Raw genomic sequence first — 27,996 nt, forward strand, 5'->3', positions numbered from 1 at the left:
TTCAAACTTGCAAATGAAGCCCGGGATTTAAATATCCTGGGCTTCATTTGCATGTTCCCGGGCGGGTGCCATTTTTAAATGCCCCGTAGTCCGAACTGACTGCCGGATACACGCGGCAGTCAGAAGTTAATCTGAACTAAGTCTTTAGTTCGGATTAACTGTTACTCCTCCTGCAATCTCAGGCTGGACATGAGTCAACAGTGTGCCCTTGTAGCTAAGAAGGCTAATGGCATATTAGGTTGCATTAAGAGGAGCATTGCCAGCAGATCCAGAGATGTGATTATTCCTCCTTATTCAGCTCTGGAGAGGCCACATCTGGAGAACTGTGTCCAGTTCTGGACCCCCAATTACAGGAAGGATGTGAACATATTGGAGAGGGTCCAGTGGACGGTTAACAAAATGATTAGGAGGCTGGAGCATATTACGTTTGAAGAGAGGCTGAGGGAATTGGATCTATTTAGTCTGCAGAAGAGAAGAGTGAGGGGGGATTTGATTGCAGCCTTCAAATTCCTTAAGGGAGGTTCCAAACACGCTGGAGAAAGGCTGTTCTCAGTAGTGATGGATGGCAGAACAAGGAACAATGGTCTCAAGTTGCAGTAGGAGAGGTCCAGGATCAATATTAGGAATAACTATTTCACTGGGAGGGTGGTGAAGCACTGGGATGTGTTCCCTAGGGAAATAGTGGAGTCTCCATCCTTAGAGGTGTTTAAGTCTTGGCTTGACAAAGCCCTGGCTGGGTTGATTTAATTGGCATTGGTCCTGCCTTGGGCAGGGGATGGACTTGAAGACCTCTGGAGGTCCCTTTCAGTTCTGTGGTTCTATGATTCTATGACAGAATTCTATCATCCCCATTTTACAGAAGAGGATCTGAGGTGGAGGGAAAGGAGTTGACTTGCTCACACAGGAAGTCAGTGGCAGGGCTGGGAACTGAACTCAGATTTCTGAAGCAGCTTAATAACAGGAGCATCTTGTCTCACTATGTGCCATAAGCCCTATACTGTTAGCCTCTGGTGGGAGTTCTCTTTTAGTTCATGAAGTAGGGGCACATGCTTTTGGACCAGGACAATCTGAGTTCCACTCTCTACTGCTTTGAAGTAAAGCAGCCACTGTATGCCAGGTGTAGTCCTACATGGCAGAGGGGTTTGTTAAATATTTCACAATTTTTGGATGCTATTTTCTCCCCAGCTTGAGGACACGTCAAATAACTGTTGCTTTCACTGCCATAACGAACTACATGCCAGAGTTGCTGAGTTCTCTGTCACCTCCAGGTGGGCTGTGCGGTCATTGCTGGCTTGCTACACTACCTCTTTCTGGCCTGCTTCACCTGGATGTTCCTGGAGGGGCTGCACCTCTTCCTCACTGTCAGGAACCTGAAGGTGGTGAATTACACCAGAGCCAGCCAGTTCAAGAAGAGATACATGTACCCGTTCGGCTACGGATTCCCAGCCCTGATAGTGGCTATTTCTGCTGCAGTGCATTCTGAAGGTTACAAAAATTCCCAGCGGTAAGTGCAGCGTCCATCCCAGGGAGAGAGCAGGAATCTCTCAACTTATTTGATGAATTGCAGAGACCAAATGTATTCTGCAATACCTGCCTCTTCAGATGTTTTACACAACACCCAGTCAACCTGTGGAACTCCTTGCAGAGGACTTTGTGAAGGGCCAGAGTTTAACAGGGCTAAAAAAAAAACACAGATAAATTCATGCCAAGATGGGTAGGGATGATGTACCCAGCCTCTATTCATTGGAAGCTACGAATGGGATGGATCACTTGAGGATTCCCTGTTCTGTTCCATCCCCCTGCGGCATCTGGCATTGGCCACTGTCCAAAGACAGGATACTGAGCTAGATGGTACGACCCAGTGTGGTCTTTCTTATGTTCTTATGAAACTAGTTTCTCTAAGCTAGGTTTATGAGACTGACATAAAGGGAAGCAGGCAGAGTTCACCCTGCCCAAGAAAAGAGATGCCAGACTTGCAGGAAAGACTAAACTTATGTGTGTACATACGAGTGTATTCTGCTTTCACATGTCTAGCCGCCAGTGTGCAGGTCATAAGGTTGTTGAGAGAGTGCAATTGTTATCCCCAGACTCTAAAAATTCCCACTCCTGACTCAAACCGAGACTCGCAAGGGAAGTGACATGGCCAACAGTGCGTGAGAAACAGACTTTGGGCTCTTGACTCCTTCTCTGCACCTCTACCCAAGCACTGCCCTTCCCGAGAGGGAACTGAAGGGTCAGTGAAGCCCTGGGCATGTCATACAGGTTGGACCTCCCTGATCTGGCACCCTCGGGACCTGACTGGTTCCGGGTGAGAATTTGCCGGACTGGGAGGTCATTTCTGCCCCCCATGCTGCTGGCCCCACTCCTGCCCAGCTGCTCCACCAGGCGTCAAAACTCTCCTGGGTGGCCCAACTTGGCCACATGCAAGTCTTCCTGCTCCCCCCCGGTCCAGCTGAGCCATGACCCCTCACCTCCTCCACAGTCTATCTGAACCATGCTCCGGGCTTCCTGCCCCTCCTTGCTTCCCCTCACCCGCAGCTCCCAACCCCACGGGCAGCCCAGCTCAGCCACCGTCTGGGCTTCCCAACTCCCGCCCCCTGCCCCAGACAGCCCAGTTGGGTCTCATGCCAGGCTCCCAGCTCCCCCAGAATCCCCAACTGGGTTATGCAACAGGCTCCTCCCTCCCTCCCACTCTCCACAGTGCGCTGGACTCCTGGCCCTTCATCCCCTGCAGTGCACCAGGACTCTCTGATCCTGGAACATCCATGGTTCTTCCACACCATGGATGTTGCTGGCCCAGAGAGTTCCAGTTTATAGAGGTGCAACCAATATTTCATTTTCCCTCTCCCAGGCCCCAGTTCCAAAAGGTACCTGTGTCAGGGCTCTTCTGAATTAAGACCCTGGTTTTATTGTTCCCATTTCTCCGAGTTAGCAACTCTGGTAACCCCAAGAGGAGAATTCACTTCCTTTTATTGCCAGGGATAATCTGTTACCTTTTTGTCATTTTACCTTATAGTTGCTGGCTTAAAACAGAGAAAGGCTTTCTGTGGAGTTTTCTTGGACCGGTCTGCCTTATTGTTTTGGTGAGTCATTATTTTTCATTTCTGTGGGGAGCCAGAATAATGTCCAGAGTTGTTTTATCAGGACTAACAAAAGGTCTGGAAGGGACATAATACCCCGTTCTTCAGGGTTTTAACCAATTTGTATCTATCAAAGGCCAAAGGGAGACCTTATAAGAGACTGATTTTATCACTTCCTCTGAGCATCTAGTATTAATACAGAGGTAAGATACTGGACCGGATGGACCTGGGGTCTGATCCACTCAACTTGTGGTGTTTCCACAGATGAATTGTACGTTTTTTATCACAACCCTCTGGATTCTGAGAGACAAAATCTGCTCCCTCAATTCGGACGTGTCTACCGTCAAAAACACAAGGTATGAAAGCACTAACCCTGACAAAAGGTCCAGTTAGCCTTCTGTGGGGGGATGGGTCTTCTGTCAAGTAAACTAAGGAAATACCTAAAAAACAATGAATAGTCTTTCAGCATCTAGAGACTAGCAATGGTATCATGAGCTTTCGTGGGCACAACCCACTTCCTCAGAGGAAGAAAGCTCACGATACCATCTATGGCTGTGTCTACACTGCACTCCTTTTCCAGAAAAGGGATGCAGATTAGGAAGAAGAAATCCTCCGGAAAAGGGCTTATTTTCTGGAGAATCGCGTCTAGACTGGTGCTTTTCTCCGGTTTATCCCCAAGCTGGAAAAAAGCGGCAGCCATGTAAATGCACATGCCGCGGGGGATATTTAAATCCCCCGCGGATTTGCAATTCCGACTGGTCTAATCTGCATCCCTTTTCCGGAAAAGGGGTGCAGCGTAGACACAGCCTATATGTTTTGTTAGTCTCTAAGGGTATGTCTACACTAGCCCCCTAGTTCGAACTAGGGAGGCTAATGTAGGCATTCGAATTTGCAAATGAAGCCCGGGATTTAAATATCCCAGGCTTTATTTGCATCTTCCTGTCCGGGAGCCATTTTTAAATCCCCCTAGTCCAAAGTAACTGCCCACGGCTACACGCGGCAGTCAAACGTTAACTCAAACTAAGTCCTTAGTTCGAGTTAACTGGTACGCCTCGTGTAAGGATTCCCTCCCTTAGCTTGCACCTCTTTCCGCTTCAAACACCCAAACCCCTCATTCCCACCCCAGAGCCCACACCTCCTGTATCAACCCAGGGAGAGCGAGTAAGGAGAGCTTGCACCTCTCACCCCTTCCCACACCCTCAGAGCCTAGGGAGACTCACAAAATCTACTAGCCCTGGGCTCTGATGTGTGAGAGGAGTGTGGGGAGTGTCTTTCTGCTTCTCAGTTGGGGGCCATGTCACTTTGGTGCAATCACTGATTTTTCTGTGGGCCAGTGGCCCCTGACACAAAAAAGGTTCCCCACCCCCACCGTATAAGTTTGTCTGATGTCTGATTTGTGTCTGTCTGATTTGTGAGTTACTATAACATTGTGAAGGACTTAATTCTCAGGAGGTATGTCTTCACTTGCACCCTCTTTAGAGAGAGGGATTCAAATGTAGACATTCGAAATTGTAAATGAAGCTGGGATTTAAATATAGAATCATAGAATACTAGGACTGGAAGGGACCTTGAGAGGTCGAGTCCAGTCCCCTGCCCTCATGACAGGACCAAATACTGACCTTACCTGATAGACATTTATCTAACCTACTCTTAAATATCTTCAGAGATGGGGATTCCACAACCTCCCTGGGCAATTTATTCCAATGTTTAACTACCCTGACAGTTAGGAACTTTTTCCTAATGTCCAACCTTAACCTCCCTTGCTGCAGTTTAAGCTTCTTGTTCTATCTTCAGAGGCCAAGATGAACAAGTTTTCTCCCTCCTCCTTATAACACCCTTTTAGATACCTGAAAACTGCTATCATGTCCCCCCTCAATCTTCTCTTTTCTAAACTAAACAGACTCAATTCTTTCAGTCTTCCTTCATAGGTCATGTTCTCTAGACCTTTAATCATTCTTGTTTTCTTCTCTGGACCCTCTCCAATTTCTCCACATCCTTCTTGAAATGCGGTACCCAGAACTGGACATAATACGCCAACTGAGGACTAACTAGTGCAGAGTAGAGCGGAAGAATGACTTCTCGTGTCTTGCTCACAACATACCTGTCAATGCATCCCAGAATCATGTTTGCTTTTTTCGTAATAGCATCACACTGCTGACTCATATTCAGCTTGTGGTCCACTATAACCCCTAGATCCCTTTCTGCTGTACTCCTTCCTAGACAGTCACTTCCCATTCTGTATGCGTGAAACTGATTGTTCCTTCCCAAGCGGAGCACTTTGCATTTGTCTTTATTAAACTTCATCCTGTTTACCTCAGACCATTTTTCTAGTTTGTCCAGATCATTTTGAATTATGACCCTATCCTCCAGGTTAGTCACAACCGCTCCCAGCTTGATATCATCTGCAAACTTAATAAGCGTACTTTCTATGCCAATATCTAAATCGTTGATGAAGATATTGAACAGAGCCTGTCCCAAAACAGAACCCTGATGAACCCCACTAGTTATACCTTGCCAGCAGGATTGTGAACCATTAATAACTACTCTCTGAGTATGGTTATCCAGCCAGTTATGCACCCACCTTATAGTAGCCCCATCTAAGTTGTATTTGCCTAGTTTATTGATAAGAATATCATGCGAGACCGTTTCAAATGCCTTACTAAAGTCTAGGTATACCACATCCACCGCTTCTCCGTTATCCACAAGACTTGTTATCCTATCAAAGAAAGCTATCAGATTGGTTTGACATGATTTGTTCTTTACAAATCCATGCTGGCTGTTCCCTATCACCTTGCCACCTTCCAAGTGTTTATAGATGATTTCCTTAATTACTTGCTCCATTATCTTCCCTGGCACAGAAATTAAACTAACTGGTCTGTAGTTTCCTGGGTTGTTCTTATTTCCCTTTTTATAGATGGGCACTATATTTGCCCTTTTCCAGTCCTCTGGAATCTCTCCTGTCTCCCATGATTTTCCAAAGATGACAGCTAGAGACAAAGATAGCTCCTTGAGTATTCTAGGATGCATTTCATCAGGCCCTAGTGACTTGCAGGCATCTAACTTTTCTAGGTGATTTTTAACTTGTTCTTTTTTTATTTTACCTTCTAAAACTACCCCCTTCCCACTAGCATTCACTATGTTAGGCGTTCCTACAGACTTCTCGGTGAAGTCCGAAACAAAGAAGTCATTAAGCATCTCTGCCATTTCCAAGTTTCCTGTTACTGTTTCTCCCTCCTCACTGACCAGTGGGCCTACCCTGTCCTTGGTCTTCGTCTTGCTTCTAATGTATTAATAAAAAGTCTTCTTGTTTCCCTTTATTCCCGTAGCTAGTTTGAGCTCATTTTGTGCCTTTGCCTTTCTAATCTTGCCCCTGCATTCCTGTGTTGTTTGCCTATATTCATTCTTTGCAATTTGTCCTACTTTCCATTTTTATATGACTCCTTTTTTATTTTTAGATCATGCAAGATCTCGAGGTAAAGCCAAGGCAGTCTTTTGCGGAATAGCTTGCTTTTGGGCCTTTAACAATGTCCCTTTGAAAAACTGCCAACTCTCCTCAGTTGTTTTTCCCCTCAGTCTTGATTCCCATGGGACCTTACCTATCAGCTCTCTGAGCTTACCAAAATCCACCTTCCCGAAATCCATTGTCTCTAGTTTGCTGTTCTCCCTTCTACCCTTCCTTAGAATTGTGAACTCTATGATTTCATGATCACTTTCACCCAAGCTGCCTTCCACTTTCAAATTCTCAACCAGTTCCTCCCTATTCAGGATCAAATCTAGAACAGCTTCCACCCTAGTAGCTTTTTCAACCTTCTGAAATAAAAAGTTGTCTCCAATGCAGTCCAAGAACTTATTGGATAGTCTGTGCCCCACTGTGTTAACTTCCCAACATATATCCGAGCAGAAAGTCGAGGTTGGGCCTACACCGTCGGTACGGGTCGCCGGTGGAGACCTCTCCAAGCACTGCTGTGCGGCAGAAGCAAGCGGGCCGGCCACCCAGTCCGGGTCAGCTACCCTTGCATCGTCCCTTGATGCCGGAGACATTTGAGGCGGCACAGGACTTGATCAGCCTCACTACCTCCCCTCAGTCATCTGTTGAGGCGGAGAGGTCGAGGTCTTCTACGCCTGGAGCCATGTTGGCACCAGTTTCTCCTCTGCACCGGGAACGGTCGGCACCTGTTACATATGCAATGGGACCATCCCCTGTGGGACCAGTACCGTGTGCTACTACTTCGAGGTCGGACTCGGTACAGGCAGCCAGGCCTCACCTGACGCTCGGCTGGACTTGGCCTCCCACCACAGTGCTGGGTCCTCTTCCGGAGCCAATCTTAGCTGCGCCTGTGCCATACTATCCTAGCCATGTGGCACTGTCAGCAATACCGGCACTGAGCATGTTGCCCAGGGTATCGGTACAGTCATCGGCACCACCCTCTTTGGCACCGCTGCAAGTTTCGGCACCAGCTCCAATACCGGCATTGGCCCCGTGGGCCATGCCAGTACCACCATTGTCGACGACGCCGGTCCCTTCTAGGACGGCCACCACGGCACTGGCGCCATCAGTATTACCCACTTTGGTGCCAATGGCAGCACCAGTAGGAGATCCATCTCTGGAGCGGTTGGACTCCACAGTTCTATACCTGCAACCAGCACCGATCTCTGCACCACAGACAATGTGCACCGTGTCAGCGCCACAGACGGGCCTGAATACTGTCTTTCCTGTACCGGCACCGGTACATCCTTGCCGCACGCACGCGGGCAAGCTGCAATCAATGGCCATATTTTCCCTCCCCCCCCCCCCCGACTGTACTGGCGTACGCATCATCGGCGCCACCCTGGCCCGAGTCTTGTTACTCCTCTGATTCGAATGCGGGCTCTTTTAGATCGAGGTCCTCGTGGGCGTCATTGGAACATAGATCCCGTGCTCGGCACCGGCGTGATCGGCCGCAAGTGCAACAATCTTGGCCGCCTCAGCCGCACTGGCCCTTCTGGATGCCATGGGCTTACCATCAGTGGAAGGGGCCTGTGCCCCCATCCACAGCAACCAGCATCTCAGGACACCAAGCACCCCTAACAACGCTGCTGTCGCGACCCCCTCCCTCGCCTCAGAGGAGTGCAACCCTAGACACCACTAGGGACCCTTCGTCTTCGGCACTGGAGTCACCTCCGCAAACAGCACCGCTTGCCCAGCCATCTTCCTACCCGGGCCCTATGCTGGATCTGGTGCCGATTCAGGAGTCATTGTCATCATCGTCATCATCATCTCCTGATGAGGCCTTAGCAGATCTGGCTCCAGCGATGCCGACCATGGATGCCAGGTCGCATCAGGATTTGCTTCATCATCTAGCCTCCAATCTGGGTGTCCCAGTGGAGCCTGTAGTAGAGGACATGGATCCTATGGTGGACAGCCTGTCCGATGATGCCCCCGCCCTTTTGGCTTTGCCACTCAACAAGACTGTGGCTAAGATCACAAACGCTCTGTGGCAGACCCCGACTTCCTTAACCCCTACCTTAAAGGGAGTCGAGAGGTGCTATTATGTCCCGCAGTCGGGACACAAACACCTATATTCCCAGCCTGTTCTGGGGTCCTTGGTCGTCCAAGCCACGGCTCAGAAGGGTTTTCTCCCGAAATAACCACATCTAAACAGCATTTTTTATTTCTAAATACAGTATTTCAAAATAGCACCCATCCGCAAATATGCAAATGAAGCACAGGATATTTAAATCTCAGCTTTATTTACAATTTTGAATGTCTGAATTTGCATCTCTCTTTCAAAAGAAGGTACAATTGTAGAAATACCCAGGGAGAGCTTTAAGGCTTGAGACGGAAGGAGCATGGCAGAAAGGGATCTAGGGGTCATAGTGGACCACAAGTTGAATATGAGTCAACAGTGTGATGCTGTTGCAAAAAAAGCAAATATGATTCTAGGTTGTATTAACAGGTGTGTTGTAAGCAAAACTCGTGAAGTCATTCTGCCGCTCTACTCTGCACTAGTTAGGCCTCAGCTGGAGTACTGTGTCCAGTTCTGGGCGCCACATTTCAAGAAAGATGTGGAGAAATTGGAAAGGGTACAGAGAAGAGCGACAAGAATGATTAAAGGTTTAGAGAACATGACCTATGAAGCCAGGCTTCATGAACTGGGCTTGTTTAGTTTGGAAAAAAGAAGATTAAGGGGGGACATGATAGCGGCTTTCAAATATCTAAAAGGGTGTCACAAGGAGGAAGGAGAAAATTTGTTCCTCTTGGTTTCTGAGGACAGGACAAGGAGTAATGGGCTTAAAGTGCAGCAGGGGAGGTTTAGATTGGACATTAGGAAAAAATTCCTAACTGTCAGGGTGGTCAAATATTGGAATAAATTGCCAAGGGAGGTGGTGGAATCTCCCTCTCTGGAGATATTTAAGAACAGGTTAGATAGACATCTGTCAGGGATGGTGTAGACGGAGCTTGTCCTGCCTTGAGGGCGGGGGGCTGGACTCGATGACCTCTCGACCCTTCCAGTCCTATGATTCTATGATTCTATGACAGGTTTTAGATTGTTGACACATGTTAATTGGATGGGTGCCTGTCATTAGGCATTTGCTCATGTCCCCCTTTAAAAATATTTTAAACTGGTACAAATGGCCTTTTTGCTGTTACCAATCAGCAGTTTGCAACACTTGTGATTGTTACAAAACATAAACAAAACCTGGTATCATTTTTAACTTATGATTTACTGTTTACTACTTTACGCTAACATGTTGGGCACCTACTTCTACATCACCTTGAAAGCCTCGCTTAAGCAGTTAGCACTAATGCTATTTTTATAGGTGTCAGCCTCCAGATTTTTTGTACTTTTGCTATTTTTTCCTTAGCCACTTGCCCTTTATCCTTTTTTCTGTAACAATTTTTATTGCGTGAGTATGTGCACACTGCCTGGACTACGAAATGATGTGAGAGGAAATAGAGGAAAATTGACTTGGCCAATGTTACACTGGTGATCAGTGACAGAGCAGGGCGCAGGGTTGAGCCAGGTGTTACAATGCTGGGTGCTATCCAGTATCTATCAATGAATTGAGGTCATATTTGTAACTCTGCTGAAACCAGTGAAATGAGACACAGGCTGGATCTGCCTGGTATGGCTCTGCATAAAGCTGGCTTTAGAGTCTGGGCCCACTGGTCTGCACTGCACTCTCCCATGTTACAGCAACGGGCACACAACAAACGCTTACATAGCTCAGCTGTTCTAGACCGTATGAGTGCTGTGTAAAACCAAGGGAAACAAATCTTTGATGGCAAGCCATGGCTTCTCTCAAACGTAGCAATCTCCTTGAGGTGCTGCTGTTGTGGTGGTTTCCAAATCATTTTGTAAAGGAGATGAAGGATGGTTCAGTGGTTAGGCTGCTAGTCTGGTATTTGAGGGAGACTGGCAATTAACTCTTTGCCCTAACACAGACTTCCTGTGTGACCTTGGCCAAGTCACGGTGGCTACATCTACACTGCAGGCTTCTAGCACAAGAAGCTTTTTGTGGAAGAGATTTTTCCGCAAATACTGCTTGTGCAAGAGCATGTCCACAGTGCAAAAGCACAGCGGAACAGCCATGCACTTTTGCACAAGAGAGTGTCCCGACTCCATGGAGGCTTTTCCATTAGAAAGCTCTGATGGCCATTCACAGAATGGCCACCAGAGCACCTGTGCTTGTTTTGATAGGCTGCTTTTTGCACAAAAAAAAAAACCTGTTTCCCGTCCCCACACACTTTTTTGTGCAAGAACTCTTGTGCTAAAAGGTGTTATTACTCATAGAAAGAGGAAACTCTACACCGCAAAAAACTCCTCTCTTCTGTCGATTCACTATATATTTTCTTGCACAAAAATGCACTTGAGGTGTGGACACTCCATGCCTTGGTTTCCAGCTCGAAAATGGGGAGAAGAGCACTTTCTTACCATCAGTGCAAGAAGGTTGCTGCCACACCCTCTAGCATGAAAGGAGGTTTCTGTCCAAAGCAGGGTTACAATTTGGTTCAGTGACTCTCAATACCCGCACTATACAAATAGTTCCAGCACTCCAGTCTGTCCGACCTCACCGAGTGGGTATCAGGGTAAATACACTAAAGAGCCTAGTATGAAGAATAAACACCTGGTTTGCATAGTCGTTCTGCAAACAGGTCCCATCTAGAAGCATTTCCCACCAGTGTCTATAGGAGACTTTTTGAATAGTGGCTACTTGGAGGGCATTCGCTAGCTCAAGCCATCCTGCCCAGGGTCCTACAGATTGGACTCCTTTGCACAGGGTTGTAATGGGATCTCTTCATCTGCTTAAATCCAGGTTGCTGACATTTAAAGCAATTGCCCAGCTTTTCATCCTGGGCTGCACTTGGAGCTTTGGGTTCCTACAGGTCGGCCAAGCAGCCACGTTCATGGCGTATTTATTCACCATTGTCAACAGCCTGCAGGGAGCCTTCATCTTCCTGGTGCACTGTCTCCTCAATCATCAGGTAAAGCCCATGTCCTGTCACCTGATTAGCTCAGCAGATTCACTAATACTCAGTTAATTTTTAGCTGAGCAAGGTGCCACTGGAGGGGACAGGATGCCATGCCAAGAGGCAAGGGTTCCATCCACATTAAAGACCTGAGACAGGTTAGCTGTACCATGCAGTTTGGTGGTAGCTGCATCAACTTACATTTGCTAGTTTGGACTTTGCAACCTGATGAACAGAATTTGGCTCATTGCAACGAGGGGCTGAGAGCGTCTCATCCCACTTCCCATGTGGGGATTTGGGGTGGGGAAATTGGTCACAAGAATTCCAGTCCTTTGGCTCTGTTTAGACATAGAAGGGAGGGGTGTTAAACTGTCCACGTGTCTCATGGGTCGTTGGTTACATGAGCCAATGGGCGTGCTCCTTATTTTTCTAGGTGAGAGCGGAGTACAAGAAATGGATTCAAAGGATTGAAAAACCCAGCACCAGAACTACGACTCTTGAGATCTCGATGTCAGCTGCCCCCCTTAGCACTGGAATTGTGGTACTCTTCTCTTTTTCCAACACTGCCATGTGACACACATCCATGGAACAGGATCTCCCTTTAGCAGCCTCACTGCTGAGTATCTGGGCCTGCTGCTGGTGGGGGAGAAGCAAGGGGGGCACTTTCCCAAGGGCCCGGCAATTAAAAAGGGCCTGGGGCCCAGCAGCTGCCACAAAAGCTCTGCCAAAAAAGGATCTCTTGATTCAAAGACTCTTCTGATATTTTCCATGCAGGTTCTGGGGCTGGATTCCCAGGCCCAGGAACCTGCTTAGGGCATATCAAAAGCGTCTTTGAATCAAGAGATGCTGCTGAAGCTTTTTCCCACAGGTCAGGTCTGGAAAAGGGAGGGAAGGCTCAGTGAGGTTGCCCTGAGGCTCACCCAGAAGGTGGTGGACAGGACTGGGCCAGCACAGGGGTCTTCTGACAGGATGGTGGGGGGTAAGAGGCTTGTGGTCCAGCTGAGCAAAGGGAGCAGAGGGAACATTGATTTCTGCCCTGACCCCGGAATTGTCTATCAAATGGCCAAAACTGTTATAGGTTAACACAATAATATCAGGCCCATACACAGGGAGTGTGTGAATGCACCCACCTCATTATTCCCCGCCTTCCTGGTGGTCTCCGGCCTGAGCTCAACACCCTCCTTCCCCCCACAGTGGGGGACCCACACTGGTGCTGCAGCCTCACCCTCCCATCTTCCCGTCCAGCATGGCTGGAGCGCCAGCATCAGCTTCCCAAAGCGGGAGGAAGAGATAGCCCTGAACCTCGCTTCTCAGTTCAGCTCATGGATCGCTCTCCCCTTTCACGGCTGGGGAAACAGCAGCATGTGCACCTCCAAGTCGCTGGTGCTTTGTGGTAGTTCAGCTGAGAATGAAACAGGAGTATTAGACACATACAGACCTGGGAGAATCCCATGTGCCTTGAGATCCTATGCTGACCATCAGGGAAATATTTTAATAGGACCCTCCCTTCACATTTCCTTCCTGGGGGTCTCTTGTGAGCTCCTGGGATCTCTCCGCATGGCGTGGGCAGACACTGGCTTTTGAAACCTCATCACCTACATTACTGGATCAGAAGAGTTTTCTGAACAAGACTGAGACTGAATCTTCATTCGTTCAGAGGGCTGGCCCCATCTGTGAGGGTCAGCACAGCCAGGAATTTCTCCTGGTTCCTTTGCCCCTAGAAGAATAGAACGCAGGAACTCTATTGTGTTCCAGAGAGAGTCTCCCTCTTCCACATTAAACACTCTAGCTGTGTCTACACTCTAATATTTTCCACAAAAATATATGCAAATGAGGCAAAGCGTAGAATATTGCCACACATCATTTGCATAATTAATGAGGCTCCGTTTTTGCGCCAAGAGGCTTTTGTGCAAAAAGGAGCCATCTGCATGGCTCCTTTTTGTGCAAAAAAACCCCTCTTATGCAAGAACTTTTCTTCTGGTAAAAATGCAGAAGAACAGCTCTTGTGCACGAGGGGATTTTTGAGTAAAAACGGCACCTCATTATTTATGCAAATGAAGCACGGCAGTATTCCATGCTTGCCTCATTTGCATATTTTTTGCGCACGAGGGTGCAGTGTAGACTTAGCCTCTGTGGCTTTGACCATGTCATCAAATCTTTGCTTTCTTTCCAGGAATGGGATAAGTCCTCCTGAAAAATGGAGACGCCTATTGCATGTGGGGTGAAAATCAAGTCTTGCTCAATCCCCAGCACCAAAAGTCCACTCCTGTAGCCGGAAGAGGAAGCTGCTGATCTTCAATATCCTCTGATAGCTGCTACTCTGTATCTTCTCCTTGTATAGAGCAGGGGAAGGCTGCATCTCGTGCGTTCTATTGTTTTAGTACCTTTGGCTTCCCCCAAGTGGCTGCAATCTCCTCGCTAAAATTTTAAACGAGGGCCTGGCTGCTCCAGTTGAAGTCAACTGGAGTTTTCCCAGTAGCTCTCTGCTCCCCTCCCACTGAAGCCAAAGAATCAGCAAATCCTTCCAGTTAATAAAAGGTAGAAAAAATGACTTCATTTCCCAACCTTCTCCAAACCCTAGAACTTGGCCCAACTTCTTGTCTCAGTTCAGGGGGGCTGACAGCCACTATGGGCCTCAGGACAAGGTGTAGGGGGGCCAGTTCTGCACCCCAGAAAGGGTAGGGGGGTGGGCCCAGCCAGCCCTCAGCGCCACCCAGACCACAATGCTGGGGCCCCATTCAACTCCCAGAGCAGTGCTCTGGTGTGCTGATGGTGATTCAAAGGGGTCTGGGACTACTGTAGCCTTGAGCCCTTTAGAATCTCCCTGGATCCCCTTTGATTAAAGGACTAGAAAACATGACCTATGAGGGAAGACTGAAAGAACTGGGCTTGTTTATTTAAGAAAAGAGAAGACATAATAGAGGGGACATAATAGAGGTTTTCAAGAATCTAAAAGGGTGTTATAAGGAGGAGGGAGAAAAATTGTTCTCTTTGGTCTCTGAGGCTAGAACAAGAAGCAATGGGCTTAAATTGCAGCAATGGGGGTTTAGGTTGGACATCAAAAAAACCTTCCTTCCTATCAGGGTGGTTAAACACTGGATTAAATTGCCTCGTGTTTAAGGGGTGGGGGGGCGGTTGTGGAATCTCTATCACTAGAGATATTTAAGAACAGGTTAGGCCAGCGGTCTCCAACCTTATTAAGCACAAGATCACTTTTTGGATATAAGTCAGTCCAGGATCTACCTCTAATCCAAATACCTGATGCCCCGCCCCTTCTCTGAAGCCCTGTCCCGCCCCTTCACTCAGATCTCATCCTCTTCACGCTGTGAAGATGGGGTACAGGAGAGGGGGACAGAGTGACATAAGTGACCCCCAGCCTCTGTCTCCCCCACCGTGCACAACAAGCAAGAGGCAGTGAGGAGAGCGGCAGCTAAAGTACCAGCACTTGATAGTCTCCCAGCCAAACCAATCAGGACCACCTGTCACAGGCTCCAAGCTCTACCAGCAGATCCCAATCTACTGGTTGGTGACCTCTAGGTTAGACAGACACGTCAGGGATGAGCTAGACCAGTGTTTCTCAAACTGTGCTCCATGGAGTCCTGGGGCTCTCCAAGACATTTCCGGGGCCTCCGCAAGGTGGACAGATTTGAAACATCAATAGGTACAACACATACAATCAGTGGACCGCTGGGGCGCTGCATACATTTTTACACATGTAAAGGGCTCTGGAAATTTGAGAACCACTGAGCTAGACCAGTGGATCTCAAAGTGTCGGCCCTGAACTGCTAGTGGTTCTTGCTGCCTTCCAGGTGGTCTGTGGTTTGAGTCCCACCTCTGCCCTAAATAAAGAAAACATGGAATCCTCTTTTGTTGGACATAAATTAATATTTTACTTTATTTAAAATGAAGTTTGATTAACTAACATGAGGTAGTTAATCTGTTTAATTATTTAAATTAAACCATTCTCATTAGCTGCAGCACCAGCAAAATGGCTCGGACATAATTAACGGCCACTTTCCATTAACAACTGGTGGTCCTTGGAAAGATTTGCATTGAGCCAAGTGGTTCACAGGCCAAAAAGTTTGAGAACCACTGATCTAGACGTTGCTTGGTCTTGCCGTGAGGGCAGAGGACTGGACTCGATGACTTCTTGAGGTCCCTTCCAGTTTTGGTCTTCTACGATTCAATCTGAAATAATCATTGACCCGGTGGGTAATGTGTCTGACCCTTTGGGACTGGTAGGACTTTCTATATGATGAACAATATTGTCTGCAATCCTCATCATATTTCACTGGGCTGCGTGGGTGGCAGTCCAAGGCTGGGTTGATTTAAGGGAATTGTGTTTTGGCTTCTGGGTAGCCAGTAAGTTATTTGTAGAAGCATTTTGTTGCTGGCTTGGTGAATCTTAGTATCATATATATAGTAGCCCAGTGTCTGTACGTCTGTAACACTGACGTACATGGCCATGTCCCCTGGCCATGTACGTCAGAGCCCCACCCCCCTTCCCCTCACTCCATGGCGGGGTGCTGGGAGCTGCACAGCGCGCCACGGATGGAAAGGGAGGGGAAGGGGAAGGGGCGCCACGCAGGGAGGGGAAGGTGGCGGGCCTGGCCGGAAGGGGGGGTGGGAAGCAGAACAGGGAGACTGGGGGCTGTACAGCAGGATGGGAGGGCCCGGAGGAAGGGGGGAGGGAAGCAGTGCTGGCAGGAGGGTGTCTGGGGGGCCGTGGGGCTGGCCAGCAGGAAGAGGGGGTGGGAAGCAGAGCTGGGGGGGATGAGGGGCCATGGGGCTGGATGGGAGGAGGGGGGCAGCAAGCAGACCTAGCTGGGGGGGCGGGGTGCAGACACGGGCCTCTTGCCACCACTTGCTCCTCCACGGCTGGGTCTGGGAACATGTACATCACCGCCCCCCTTCCCCTCCTGCTGTGGCACTCAGCTGAGGGCCGCCAGGGGAGCCAGCAGCGCAAGGGGCTGTTTGGGCTCCCCCGGAGTGAGAGGGGAAGAGAGGGAGGTGATGTACACGTTCCCAGACCCAGCCGTGTACATCACCGCCCCACCCCCCTCCCTCATGGCAGCCCGGCTGAGCAGGCAGCACTCAGCCCAGTGTCCCGGTGGGGGGGAAGGAGAAGGGGAAGGGAGGCGAGGAGAGACAGAGGGGAGAAAAAGGCAGGAGGAGGAGGAGAAGAGAAAGGGAGAGTGAGAGGCAGGAGGGGGAGAAGAGAAAGAGACGGAGAGAGAGGCAGGAGGCGGAGGAGAGCTGGGGGGGAGGCAGTAGGAAGAGAGAGAGAGAGAGAGAGCGAGAGCGCTCAGGAAAAAAGACCTGAAAATCCCGTCTTATGAAGGGCTAATTGGCTAGTTAATAATAGCCACCAATTTAAGGGATTTTCTGCCCCGTTCTTTGCCGTTTACCTTGATTGAGCAATCTCAGTGCCGCCTTCTAGGAACTCAGTCACAAGCACCAGGAGGGTTGTAGGCTGGGGAGTGGAGGTCTGAGGGGTCATGAGATCTGTGGTAGGGAATGAAGCCTAGGAGTAGTAGGAACCAGGAGGGACAGTTGTAGGAATGGGGTGTTGCTGGAGAGAGCTGTCCTGTAGAAGTGTGGTAAGGGGTGGGGGTTGTGGGAAGGGTCTACCATGGGTGTAATTCTAGGGTGCCATGGAGGAGTGTGAGGGGTGCAGATTTATGTCTCCAATACTGATCAACAGAGGTTTCTTCTTAGCCTTGTATATAGGATACCCTAGGATGAGATAGGTGCAGAGATACAGGGGTACGTGGAGCCAGGGCTCCTGGACACTACAGAACTAAGCCCCTCACGACACACTAGGCATTCCACTGCTGCCTCAGGAAGCTATTTAAACAGAAGCTACTAATGTTAAGTCAGTAGGCCCAGAGAATTTGCATCCAAGAGTTTTAAAAGAGCTGTCAGAGGACCATGCTGGACTGTTAATGTTGACTTTCCAAAAGACATTGGAGAAGTTCCAAAGACTGGAAGAAAGCTAAGGCTGGGCCAATTTTTTAAAAGAGCAAATGGGGAAATCTGGGTAATTGTAGACCTATCAATTTGCCATCGATCCAGGGCAAGGTAACGGAGTGGCTTATATGGAATTCAATTAATAATGAATGGAGGGCAATCTAATTCATGCAAATCAATACAGGTTTATGGAAAATAGATCCTGTCAAATTAGCTTGACTTTTTTTGGGTGGAGGGTGGTGAAAGGTTATAGTGCTGATGTAATGTACTTAGAGGTCTGAGAGGCATCAGACTTGGTGCCACATGAGACATCTATCAGGGGTGATCTAGACAGTGCTTGTTGCTGCCATGAGGGCAGGGGACTGGACCTGAAGATGTCTCGAGATCCCTTCCAGTTCTAGTCTTCTGTGATTCTATGATTAATTTGAAAAAACCTAGAATGATGTAAAATTGACAAGGCAACACATTAAATAGATCAAAAAGTGACTAATTGATGGGTCTGAAAATGCACCTGTAAATAGGGAATCATCTCTTTCCATTGGGGGCCTCCAGGATATGTCTAGACCAGTGTTTCCCAATCTACGATCTGCGGCCCGGTACCGGGCCGTGGAAAAAAAATGCCGGGCCTCAGCGCGCCTGGTGGCTGCTGGCCCTTAGGCCGATTGACCCATCTGGTCGAATCGGGCCCTGCACCCGGAAGTGCCGGCGAGTTAAGAGCCGGGCCCTGCTCCAGCGCAATGTGGGGCTGGGTCTCTCCCCGGCTCTGCCTGGAGCAGGCCCCGCCCCCGCGCGTCCCCTCGGCCCCGGATGTCTCTGCTGTGCACGGCTCCTCCTCGCCGCCTGCCGCCCGTGTGCGGCGTTGCACATGGGCGGGGAGGACATGACGTCTCGGCCTGGGGTTTTGAAACCTGTGCGAGGCACGTGGCTGGGCCTGGCTGGCTCCGGGTTCGGCCTCCGGGGCCTGAGCGCGGACCCCGGCCCCGCAACGGGGAAAGAGAAGGTGGGAACCAGCTCGTGTGGCGGCGAGGAAAGGAGAGGGGTGGAGAAAGGGGTGGAAGGAGAAGGGGCTTGGGTGGGGAAGGCACCAAGGGACAGGAGTGCGGGAGAGAGAGACAAATGCCAGGGGGCCAAGTGCAGACCATGAGGAAAAGGGCAGGAGGGGATGTCAGTGGGAGGGGGGACAGGGTGATGCTGGGAGAGGAGAGGAGAGGGGAAGGGCACTGGGGGCTGGAGAGGGAGGTGCTGGGAGGAGGCTTGAGAGAAGGGGTGAGGAAAGTCAGGATGGAATAAATTGTGTGTGAGGGCACAGAGGGGCAGGAGGGGAATGGGGCAGAGACTGGTGAGGGGGTGGGTATTAGGGGAAAAGGAAGCACCAGGAGGGTGCAGGGCTAAGGGAAGGTGCAGGTGCCAGGGGATTCTGGGGTGCGGAGGAGGGGAGAGCTGGCCACCGGAAGCAGAAATGGACGGGGGAATCAGGGCAGGCTGGGGATATTGAGGGGCTGGTGGAAGCAGGGCTGCCGGGGGGTGCGAGGTTGGGGGCAGGGAGCTGGCCGGGGAAGCTGTGGGCAGGGTGGGAGAAGTGGCCGCTGGAAGGAGGGCTGGATGCAGGCAGCGGGGCTGGCCAAGGGAGATTGGAAGGAAAAGCGGGGGAGAACTGGCTGCCAGGGAGGGGGTTGGGGGAAGTGGGGCTGGCCAGAGGCGCAACAAGGGGAGCAGGGGGGAGGAATGAATCGGCCTACAGGGAGTGGGACTGACCTGACCCTGTTCCTCTCTCCCCCCCCACCCACAAAGCACGAGTTAGTCTCGCACAGGGATTCTACTGTCGTCTCCCCCCCCCCCCCCCCCCAAACCCCTCGAGTAGTTGCGAACTATCTGGCTGGTAGACACACTCATGCAGCCTGAGCACATTTACCAGCCAGGCAGTTTGAAACTACAAACTGATACATCTAGTAATAATACAACTTACCTACTGAGAAAATACCAGACATGTTATATGTCTGGTATTTTCTTCGTTTGTTTTTCATGTGTTTATGTTTTTGGGCTGCAAAAAGCAGAACTGAAAAAAAAGGGTTCCAATTAAAGTAAAAAGTTTGGGAAACCCTGGTCTAACCAGCTTTCTGTCTGTCTTACAGCCCATTTATCCAATCCATATTCCTTAACTTGCTGGCAAGAATATTGTGGGTGACCATATCAAAAGCTTTGCTAAAGCTGGCACTGGGAGATTTGAGAGGACCAGAAACAACGTATTTAAATATTCATAATTTGATTAATGAATATGCAAATATGCAAATGAACATTACTGGTCCTCCAAAAGTCCGTGAATGGATTTACTGGTCCCCATGTCAAAAAGTTTGGGAACCCCTGGTCTAGACTACATGGCTCCGTCGACAGAGCCATGTAAACTAGTTTACCCGGCATAGGCAAAGAAGCGAGGATTTAAATAATCCCCGCTTCATTAAAATAAACATGGCCGCCCATCAGCTGATTAGGCTGCTCGGCTGCTACTGAATTTTAAATTGGGGTTTGGTCCTGGTGTGAGCCGAGACCGAGCTGGGCTGCTTGGACCCATCTGTAGACAGGGGGTGCTGCTGGTTCAACTTTGGGTGGGCTACACTTCACTGCTCTTCTCCAGTGTCTTAAATAAAAGCCCCACTCCCATAGAAAGTAATTGGAGACCCAGAGTTCAGCCTGTAATTAGTTTCAGCAAGGATGGCCCAGTGTCAGCCTCCCCGCATTCAAGTTCCAAAAGAAACTAAAGAAATGAATTTAATTAAATAACTTCATAAAATCTTATGACGAGACAAACACTGATCTAATGCTTACAACAGAGCACAGCTATTTCATAACCCACAGGGGTTGCCCCCAGTGGCAGTGAACACAAGTGAAGGGAAAACTGAAGGTAACGTTTGAACAGCTCAGTCCACACACACAGCGTGCGAGACAACCTGAGCCCGGCCTGCCCTCCAACATAGAATGGTGAAGTGAGCCCACCCTAGCTAGCTGTGGGCGGACACTGATTGGCCAAGAGCAGCAGACGGACAAGCAGTCTCAGCCTATGGGGCGTCAAGTAGTGGGAAGGCTCAGGGCACACTGCAGAGGAGGGTGGGGATAGTGACTCCAGTGGCACTGGGCTGGGGGGGAGGGGCGGACATAGATTTGGGGCAGGGCTGGGGGGCAGGGCCATGGGTCTGAGGGGGCAGAAACAGGGCAGGGGGTGGGAACGGAGCTTCCTGGGGAGCACATGGGCCTTGTAGGGGGATGGTGCAGAGGGGGACACGTGGTCCTGAGTGGGGGGATGAGGCTGAGGGGGACACGTGGTCCTGAGTGGGGGGGATGAGGCTGAGGGGGACACGTGGTCCTGAGTGGGGGGGGGGTTGTGGGGGGGGGGATGAGGCTGAGGGGGACACGTGGTCCTGAGTGGGGGGGATGTAGGGGGGATGAGGGGGATGAGGCTGAGGGGGACACGTGGTCCTGAGTGGGGGGGGTTCTGAGGGGGACACGTGGTCCTGAGTGGGGGGGAGGGGGGGGGAGAGTGGGGGGGATGGTGCTGAGGGGGACACGTGGTCCTGAGTAGGGGGGATGGTGCTGAGGGGGACACGTGGTCCTGAGTGGGGGGGATGAGGCTGAGGGGGACACGTGGTCCTGAGTGGGGGGATGGTGCTGAGGGGGACACGTGGTCCTGAGTGGGGGGATGGTTCTGAGGGGGACACGTCGTCCTAAGAGGGGTGGGTGGTGCTGAGGGGGACACGTGGTCCTGAGTGGGAGGGATGGTGCTGAGGGGGACACGTGGTCCTGAGTGGGGGGGATGAGGCTGAGGGGGACACGTGGTCCTGAGTGGGGGAATGGTGCTGAGGGGGACACGTGGTCCTGAGTGGGGGGATGGTGCTGAGGGGAACACGTCGTCCTAAGAGGGCTGGGTGGTGCTGAGGGGTCTGTCCCTACCAATAAACAAAGTATCAAATGGCCCCAAATTCCATGGTGCCCTAGGCAGCTGGGTGCTGTGTATGGGTCGGCCCTGGTCCCCAGTCCCTGGCTGCCTCCCCTCCCCTCGGGGCTGTGCTGAGCAGGACCATTCCTGGGGCGATGTGGGACCCAGGACACCCTCCCTGCTCCCGTTCCACCATTCCGAGTGATGTGGCTCGGGGGATTAGTGGGGTCATGGCACCGGCAGCAGTAGTGGGACTTGCTCCTGACACCCATTGGCAGCTGTGTGGGGGAGTGAAGCTGGCACCCAGCCACATCCTTCTGCTTTCTGCTACTGCTGAGTGCAGGGGGCAGTTCCACTCCAAACTTCAGGCCCAGAGCGACTTGCCTGGGAGGAGGAGCGGACGGGATGGGGACGGGCTCCTCTGCTTTCTGCCAGCACTGGTGAGTACCAGGGGAGCTCCAACCCCGGTTTCCTCCCTGCCCTGCTCCTGTCACCCTGAGTGCAGCCCCCACCCCACACCAGAGGGGCTGCTCCCTCCCACAGTGGCCGGGGCACCAACACTTTTAGGGAGGGTCCCAGGTAGAGAGGAACAGTGGTGTGATGGGATGGGTGTTGAGGGGACACAGGCGATTCTGAGTGCTGTGGAGAGGAAGGGGTGCTACAGGGGTGCATGTGGCTCTGAATGGTGGTGAGGGGAGAAGCACTGAGAAGGTGCAGGCAATCCTGAGGGATGGGCGGTTGGGGTGCTGAGGGAGCGCAGGGAGCTCAGAGTGCTGGGGGTGCAGGCAGTCCCGAGTGGTGGTGATGGGTGCTGAGAGGCAGCACATGGGGGGTGGGATACAGGCTGGGGAGCCTGATGGGTGGTGGGGAGCACACTGCGCTGGGTGGGGATGAGCAATCAGAAGCTTGCTGGGTTGGGTGGGGGAGGAACTCACAGTTCTTTGCTGGGGTGGGGATTCCCAGAGCTGGGGGAGAGTGGGGCGCAGAAGCCATCACACCCTGAACTTCAAGTCTTCAGGCTACTACAGACCATGTTCGTACACCTCCATTTCCAAAACATGCGGAGGCACAAAGGACGTGCTGGGAGCTGGGTGTCTCCTGAGTTGCTATTCAGTGTCTCAGTTTTTATTTTTTTTAAGTTTAAAAGTAAGTTTCCGATCCTCATGTTTCTGAAGAGAAGCTTGAAAATGTGACGTGAGTTCATGGCTGCAAAGCCATCTGCCTGTGTTTGTAGAGAGCCTGAAACAGTAGCCATGAGAGGGGAGATCTGCCTTAAGTGTAACAGCCCAGCATTATCTGCCAGTAGCTCTGAGAGGAGGAAGTGCTCCAGGTGCAAATTCCAACTTTCAGTGGCGATATTGACCTCACAGTACAAATATCGGTACCAGCAACTCTAAATGACCTCACAGTGGGGAAAACTTTAACGGCACTAGACAAAAGGGATATGAATGGTTTTGGTATCCAGAATTGGTAGGTTGTGTTCTACATTCAAAATGGGAGAATACTGCCTTATACATAGAGGTGAAGCAGTTACAGTATTTGCAAATAACTCTGTGGTATTTGACACATCTCTATATCTTTATAATCAAAGATGCAGTAATGCATATGCAGGAGTAACATTAATTCATTTTTCCGAACTTTGGAATACAGAACTGTGTACTTTTAACACTCTCGTACATCGTTTATGGAAGCAATGTTCTAGGATCTTCTTTTAACAAAAAAGAAAATATATTTCATAATCTACAAAGAATGATAGACCCGCAGAGCTGGAAGAGACCTCAGGAGGTCACCAAGTCCAGCCCCCTGCCCAAGGCAGGACCAATCCCAACTAAATCAACCCGGCCAGGACTTTGTCAAGCCGAGACTTAAAAACCTCTAGGGATGGAGATTCCACCATCTCTCTAGAGAACCCATCGCAGTGCTTTACCACCCTCCTAGGCTATGTCTAGACTGCAAGCTTCTTTCGAAAGAGGCTCTTTCGAAAGATACTTTCAAAAGAGCCTCTTTCGAAAGAGTGCGTCTAGACTGCACGCGGAACTTTCAAAAAAGCAAGCCGCTTTTTCGAAAGAAAGCACCCAGTGAGTCTGGATGCTCTCTTTCTAAAAAGCCTGTTTGCTTTCAAGAACGCCTTCTTTCGAAAGAGCACTTTCGAAAGAAGGCGTTCTTCCTTGTGGAATTAGGTTTACCACCGTCGAAAGAAAAGCCGCATTCTTTCTATTTAATTTCGAAAGAACGCGGCTGCAGTCTAGACGCAGGTGAAGTTTTTTCGAAAAAAGGCTACTTTTTTTGAAAAACCCCCTGAGTCTGGACACAGCCCTAGGGAAATAGTTTTTCCTAATATCCAACCTAGACCTCCCCCACTGTAACTTGAGTCCATTGCTCCTTGTTCTGACATCTGTCACTACTGAGAACAGCCTTTCTCCAGCCTGTTTGGAACCTCCCTTCAGGAAGTTGAAGGCTGCTCTCAAATCCCCCCTCACTCTTCTCCTCTGCAGACTAAACAGACCCAAATCTCTCAGTCTCTCCTCATAGGTCATGTGCTCCATCCCCCTCATCATTTTGGTTGCCCTCTGCTGGACCCTCTCCAATACATCCACATTCTTCCGTAGTCGGGGACCCAGATCTGGACATAATACTCCAGATGTGGCCTCACCAGAGCTGAATAAAGGGGAATACTCACATCTCTGGATCTGCTGGCAACACTTCTCCTAATGCACCCTAATAGGCCATTAGCCGTCTTGGCTACAAGGGCACATTGTTGGCTCATATCCAGCTTTTTGTCCACTGTAATCCCCAGGTCCTTTTCTGCAGAACTACTACTTAGCCAGTTGGACCCCAGCCTGTAACTATGCTTTGGATTCTTCCAACCCAAGTGCAGGACTCCACACTTGTCCTTGTTGAACCTCATCAGATTTCTTTTGGCCCAACCCTCTAATCTGTCTAGGTCACTCTGGACCTTATCCCTGACTTCAGCGTACCTACCTCTCCCCCTCGCTTAGTGTCATCTGCAAACTTGCTGAGGGTGCAATCCATCCCCTCATCCAGGTCATTAATAAGGATATTGACCAAAACCGGTCCCAGAACCGAACCTTGGGGCACTCCGCTAGAAACCGACCACCATCCTGACGTCGAGCTGTTGATCACTACCTGCTGGGCCTGACCTTCCAGCCAGCTTTCTGTCCGTCTTACAGTCCATTTATCAAATCAATATTCCCTTAACTTGCAGGCAAGAATGTTGTGGGGGAACATATCAAAAGCCTTGCTAAAGTCAAGGTATATCACATCCACTGACTTTCCCACGTCCACAGCCAGTTAGCTCATCATAGAAGCTAATCAGATTGGTCAGGCATGACTTACCCTTCATGAATCCATGTTGACTATTCCTGATCACCGTGGGGCCCCGGGCAGCAAAATTTCGCGGGGCCACCCCCTTTGACACAGCGCATGCGCCGTGGTGCCAAGGCGCATGCGCGGGGCCTCGGAAAGCGTGTGGCCCGGGGCAGCCGCCCCGCTCGCCCTGCCCTAAATCCGCAGCTGCTGCCAGTTAACCAGCAAGCGTAAACCAGTTAACCGTTCACATCCAGACACAAAATATCAGTTCCATAGCAAGTACCTTCCGACGCTACTGGTAGGGTTGCCAGATGGTTTCATGAAAAATACCAGACACACTTGACATGACATCACAATCGACATTACAGCTTAGTTAGAAAACACCAGACAGTTCTATTATCTCATTTCTATTTTCTCAATTTGTTTCCCGAAGAGAAAGCTCTACTACTGGACTGTCCGGTTCAAAACCGGACACCTGGCAACCCTAGCTACTGAAACTGGGGACAGAGAGTTGAAAGGCCCCATTCCACATGCACACAGGTTATTTTTGAACCAAAGCTCCTACAGCAACCACCCATTTATTTAGCTCACCAAGTGGTTCAACACACTGTACAAACAGATGGTTATAGCCTGTGAGCCCTTCCTCTCCCCGACAGTGTCTCGCTGCAATTTCCAAGGACCTGTAATCTCCTCACCACGGCAGAGACATAGCCTGGGGGTTCTGTAGAAAAGGATATCACTAGGGCCAGCCCACAACAGTTTGGCACCTGAGGCAGGGAGCTCAAATGATGCCCCCATGTCCCCTCACTTGGGCCAAAACTTTGAAAGGTCTCGATTCTGCCTTCTTCCTGTTCTACTCCTCTCATGGTACTGCTCTGCTACCTGCATATACACCAGCAGCAGACACAATTTTCTACACTCTGGGTCCCAGTGGCACCCCCCCCCCCACACACACACACACACAGTCTGGTGCCTGAGGCCGCCTCAGTTCGCCTCATGGTAAGGCCAGCCCTGGACATCACCAAAGCAGACAGACAACCTGAAGCAAGAGGAAGAAAATCAATAATGTTAAAAAGTTTTATTTTTATTATTATTATTATTATTATTATTATTATTATTATGTCAAGTAGGAATGAAAGGGCTAGCTGGTTAAAACAGGGCTAGCCTTAGTGGTAATGTTTCTTAGGGTAACTGGCTAAACCAGTGTTTCTTAAACTGTGTTCTGTAGCACACCAGCACTCAGAGCTGTGCGGTGGAGAATAACAGAGTTCAAAGTAGCTACCCATTAAAGGGACAGGTGACTTTTTCCCCCCCTCAATAACTTTCCCCCCGATCCTATTTTTCTTTTCTTTTCTTTATTTTTTTGCTCAATAACTTTTCCCTGGCCCCCCTCTCTCTCTCTCTCTTTTCTTCTCAACAAAAAGTCCTTGGTGTTCCTTATAAAAAACATTATTGTTTGGTGTTCCTCCATCTTAAAAAGTTTAAGAAACACTGGGTTAAACAGAGCCTGGCTCAGCCAGAGCAGTCAATGGTGCAGCGAACTTGGCCAAGTTGGAGCAGCCTCCCCAACTGAAATACATTGGGGGGGGGGGGGGCAGTTAATTGGTTAATTATACAGTTTAACGGTTAACATTTTAAACAGGATTTTAAAATCCCTAATTTCAATGTCCACCTTTATGTTTGGGTCTTGTACAGCACCCGAATGTTGGTGAATAATTCCCCAGATTTTCTTTGCTGACCCTGCATGAGGGTTGCTCACCCACACAGAAATGGAGCCGCCTCTCCAGGGGAAGACAGCAGCTGCCTAACATCAAACCCTGCACTGGTTTTTCAGAGAGATGCAGAATCTTCCATCCAAGGGGAACTTCAGGGCAGGTATTTAAGGGAAAGGACTGTGGGTGCCAGAGTTGGGAATTTGTCAGACATGGGCCCACAGCTCAGCTTCTAGGGAAAAATGCCATGGAATTTAATATCCGACAATGATTGAGACCCTGGTTCTACTTCTCATTCACATGTTGGCTTCTCTTCCCAAGCGCCGTGCTGGGGCCCTGGTTCACTGCTGACTCAGACAATGAGGGCTCCATACTAATCACCAACACCATTTTAACCCCCTTTTACAAAAGGAGAAACCAAAGCAGCAGGGAAAGTGTCAAAGTACAAATCATGCAGGATTAGGGGCAGAGTTAGGCACAGAGGCCAGAAGTTCTATCTTTCTCTGTTCAAACCACAATGCAGAGGCGACTGGTGAGGAGGGACCAGTGGGGGAGGGCACTAACGACATGACCCTCTCCAGCCCGGGGAAGGGCCGGAACAACCCTTCTCTGCCCCAAGCCCTGCACTTGCTCCATCCTCTCGCCACCTCTTCTCCCCTTTGTTCTGCCCCTACCCCACCTCTTCCCCCGTGAGTGAGGATGAGTGGAGCTGGGAGGTTCAGCAACAACAGTAAGGGTCCATCCAAACATCTGAGCTGGAGTATGGGTGCAGGCTCGGGGCTGGGGCAGGGGATTGAGGTGCAGAAGGAGATGCAGGGTGCCTGTTCTGGGAAGGCATTTGGATACGGGGGTGAGGAGTTGGGCTCTGACAGGGCGTTTGTGAATGGGAGGGAGGTTAGGGTGTAGGTTTTGTAACAGAGTTTAGGGGTGAAATGAGGTTCAGGGGAAGCAACTGGGGCCCAGAACAGGACTGATGTTCTGTTTGCATTTCCAAGGCACTTGATGCATTAAGGCTTGATAAGGGCTGAGACTTGGCAAGCACCATCTCACAGATCAGTAGCCACAGTGCGATCTGGAGAAAGATCTGCTTTCCTGTGTGTTTCTTGTTCAACATTATAGCTGCCTCGCCTTGAAAGACCAATGACAGCAAGATTCATTAAGAACCCAAGCACCCTGCAATCTCTGACCCGTATGTTAGCAACAAACCAGTGTAGGCTTCAGTTTTCCTGAATGCAGGATTAAAAAGGTTAATTGTGAGCAGATACACAACATTCGTTAATATTAGCAAGAGGGAAGGAACAGTGGCCAGAATAGGGAAATGACAAATAGCTAAATAGTCTTTGTTAACCTAAGTTCAATCAATGCAACTTGGCAGTGCCTGACAAAATTCGCCCTAGTCCTTAAGGAATTAGCTGAAGCAATCTCTGAACCACTGGTGATTATCTTCCAGAGTTTGTGGAGGATAAGTAAAGTTCCCAACAAGGGCAAACAGTGCCAATCTTCACAAAAGGGCAAAAGTGGGGA

At 49.9% G+C, this 27,996-nt stretch overlaps 1 protein-coding gene across 5 annotated transcripts in view; it reads left to right on the forward strand.

Moving 5' to 3' along the window:
* The window catches only part of LOC102449812 (adhesion G protein-coupled receptor E3-like), an 85,186-nt gene extending 69,058 nt beyond the window's left edge, over nt 1-16,128 (forward strand). For 2 of the 5 annotated variants that reach the window (XM_089774821.1, XM_075902267.2), the window contains 6 exons: nt 1,269-1,504; nt 3,017-3,083; nt 3,345-3,436; nt 11,379-11,547; nt 11,966-12,073; nt 13,706-16,126. In XM_089774821.1, coding sequence (XP_089630947.1) covers nt 1,269-1,504; nt 3,017-3,083; nt 3,345-3,436; nt 11,379-11,547; nt 11,966-12,073; nt 13,706-13,726 — 693 coding nt within the window. In that variant the 3' untranslated portion in view covers nt 13,727-16,126. Of the gene's footprint in view, nt 1-1,268; nt 1,505-3,016; nt 3,084-3,344; nt 3,437-11,378; nt 11,548-11,965; nt 12,074-13,705 lie in introns of all 5 variants that reach the window. The other 3 variants (XM_089774822.1, XM_089774824.1, XM_089774823.1) reach the window with 2 other exon arrangements.
* The last annotated feature ends 11,868 nt before the right edge of the window (nt 16,129-27,996 follow it).

This window comes from Pelodiscus sinensis, chromosome 31, assembly GCF_052426305.1.
Source record: "Pelodiscus sinensis isolate ZL-2025 chromosome 31, ASM5242630v1, whole genome shotgun sequence".
In the NCBI taxonomy this organism is placed as follows: domain Eukaryota; kingdom Metazoa; phylum Chordata; order Testudines; family Trionychidae; genus Pelodiscus; species Pelodiscus sinensis.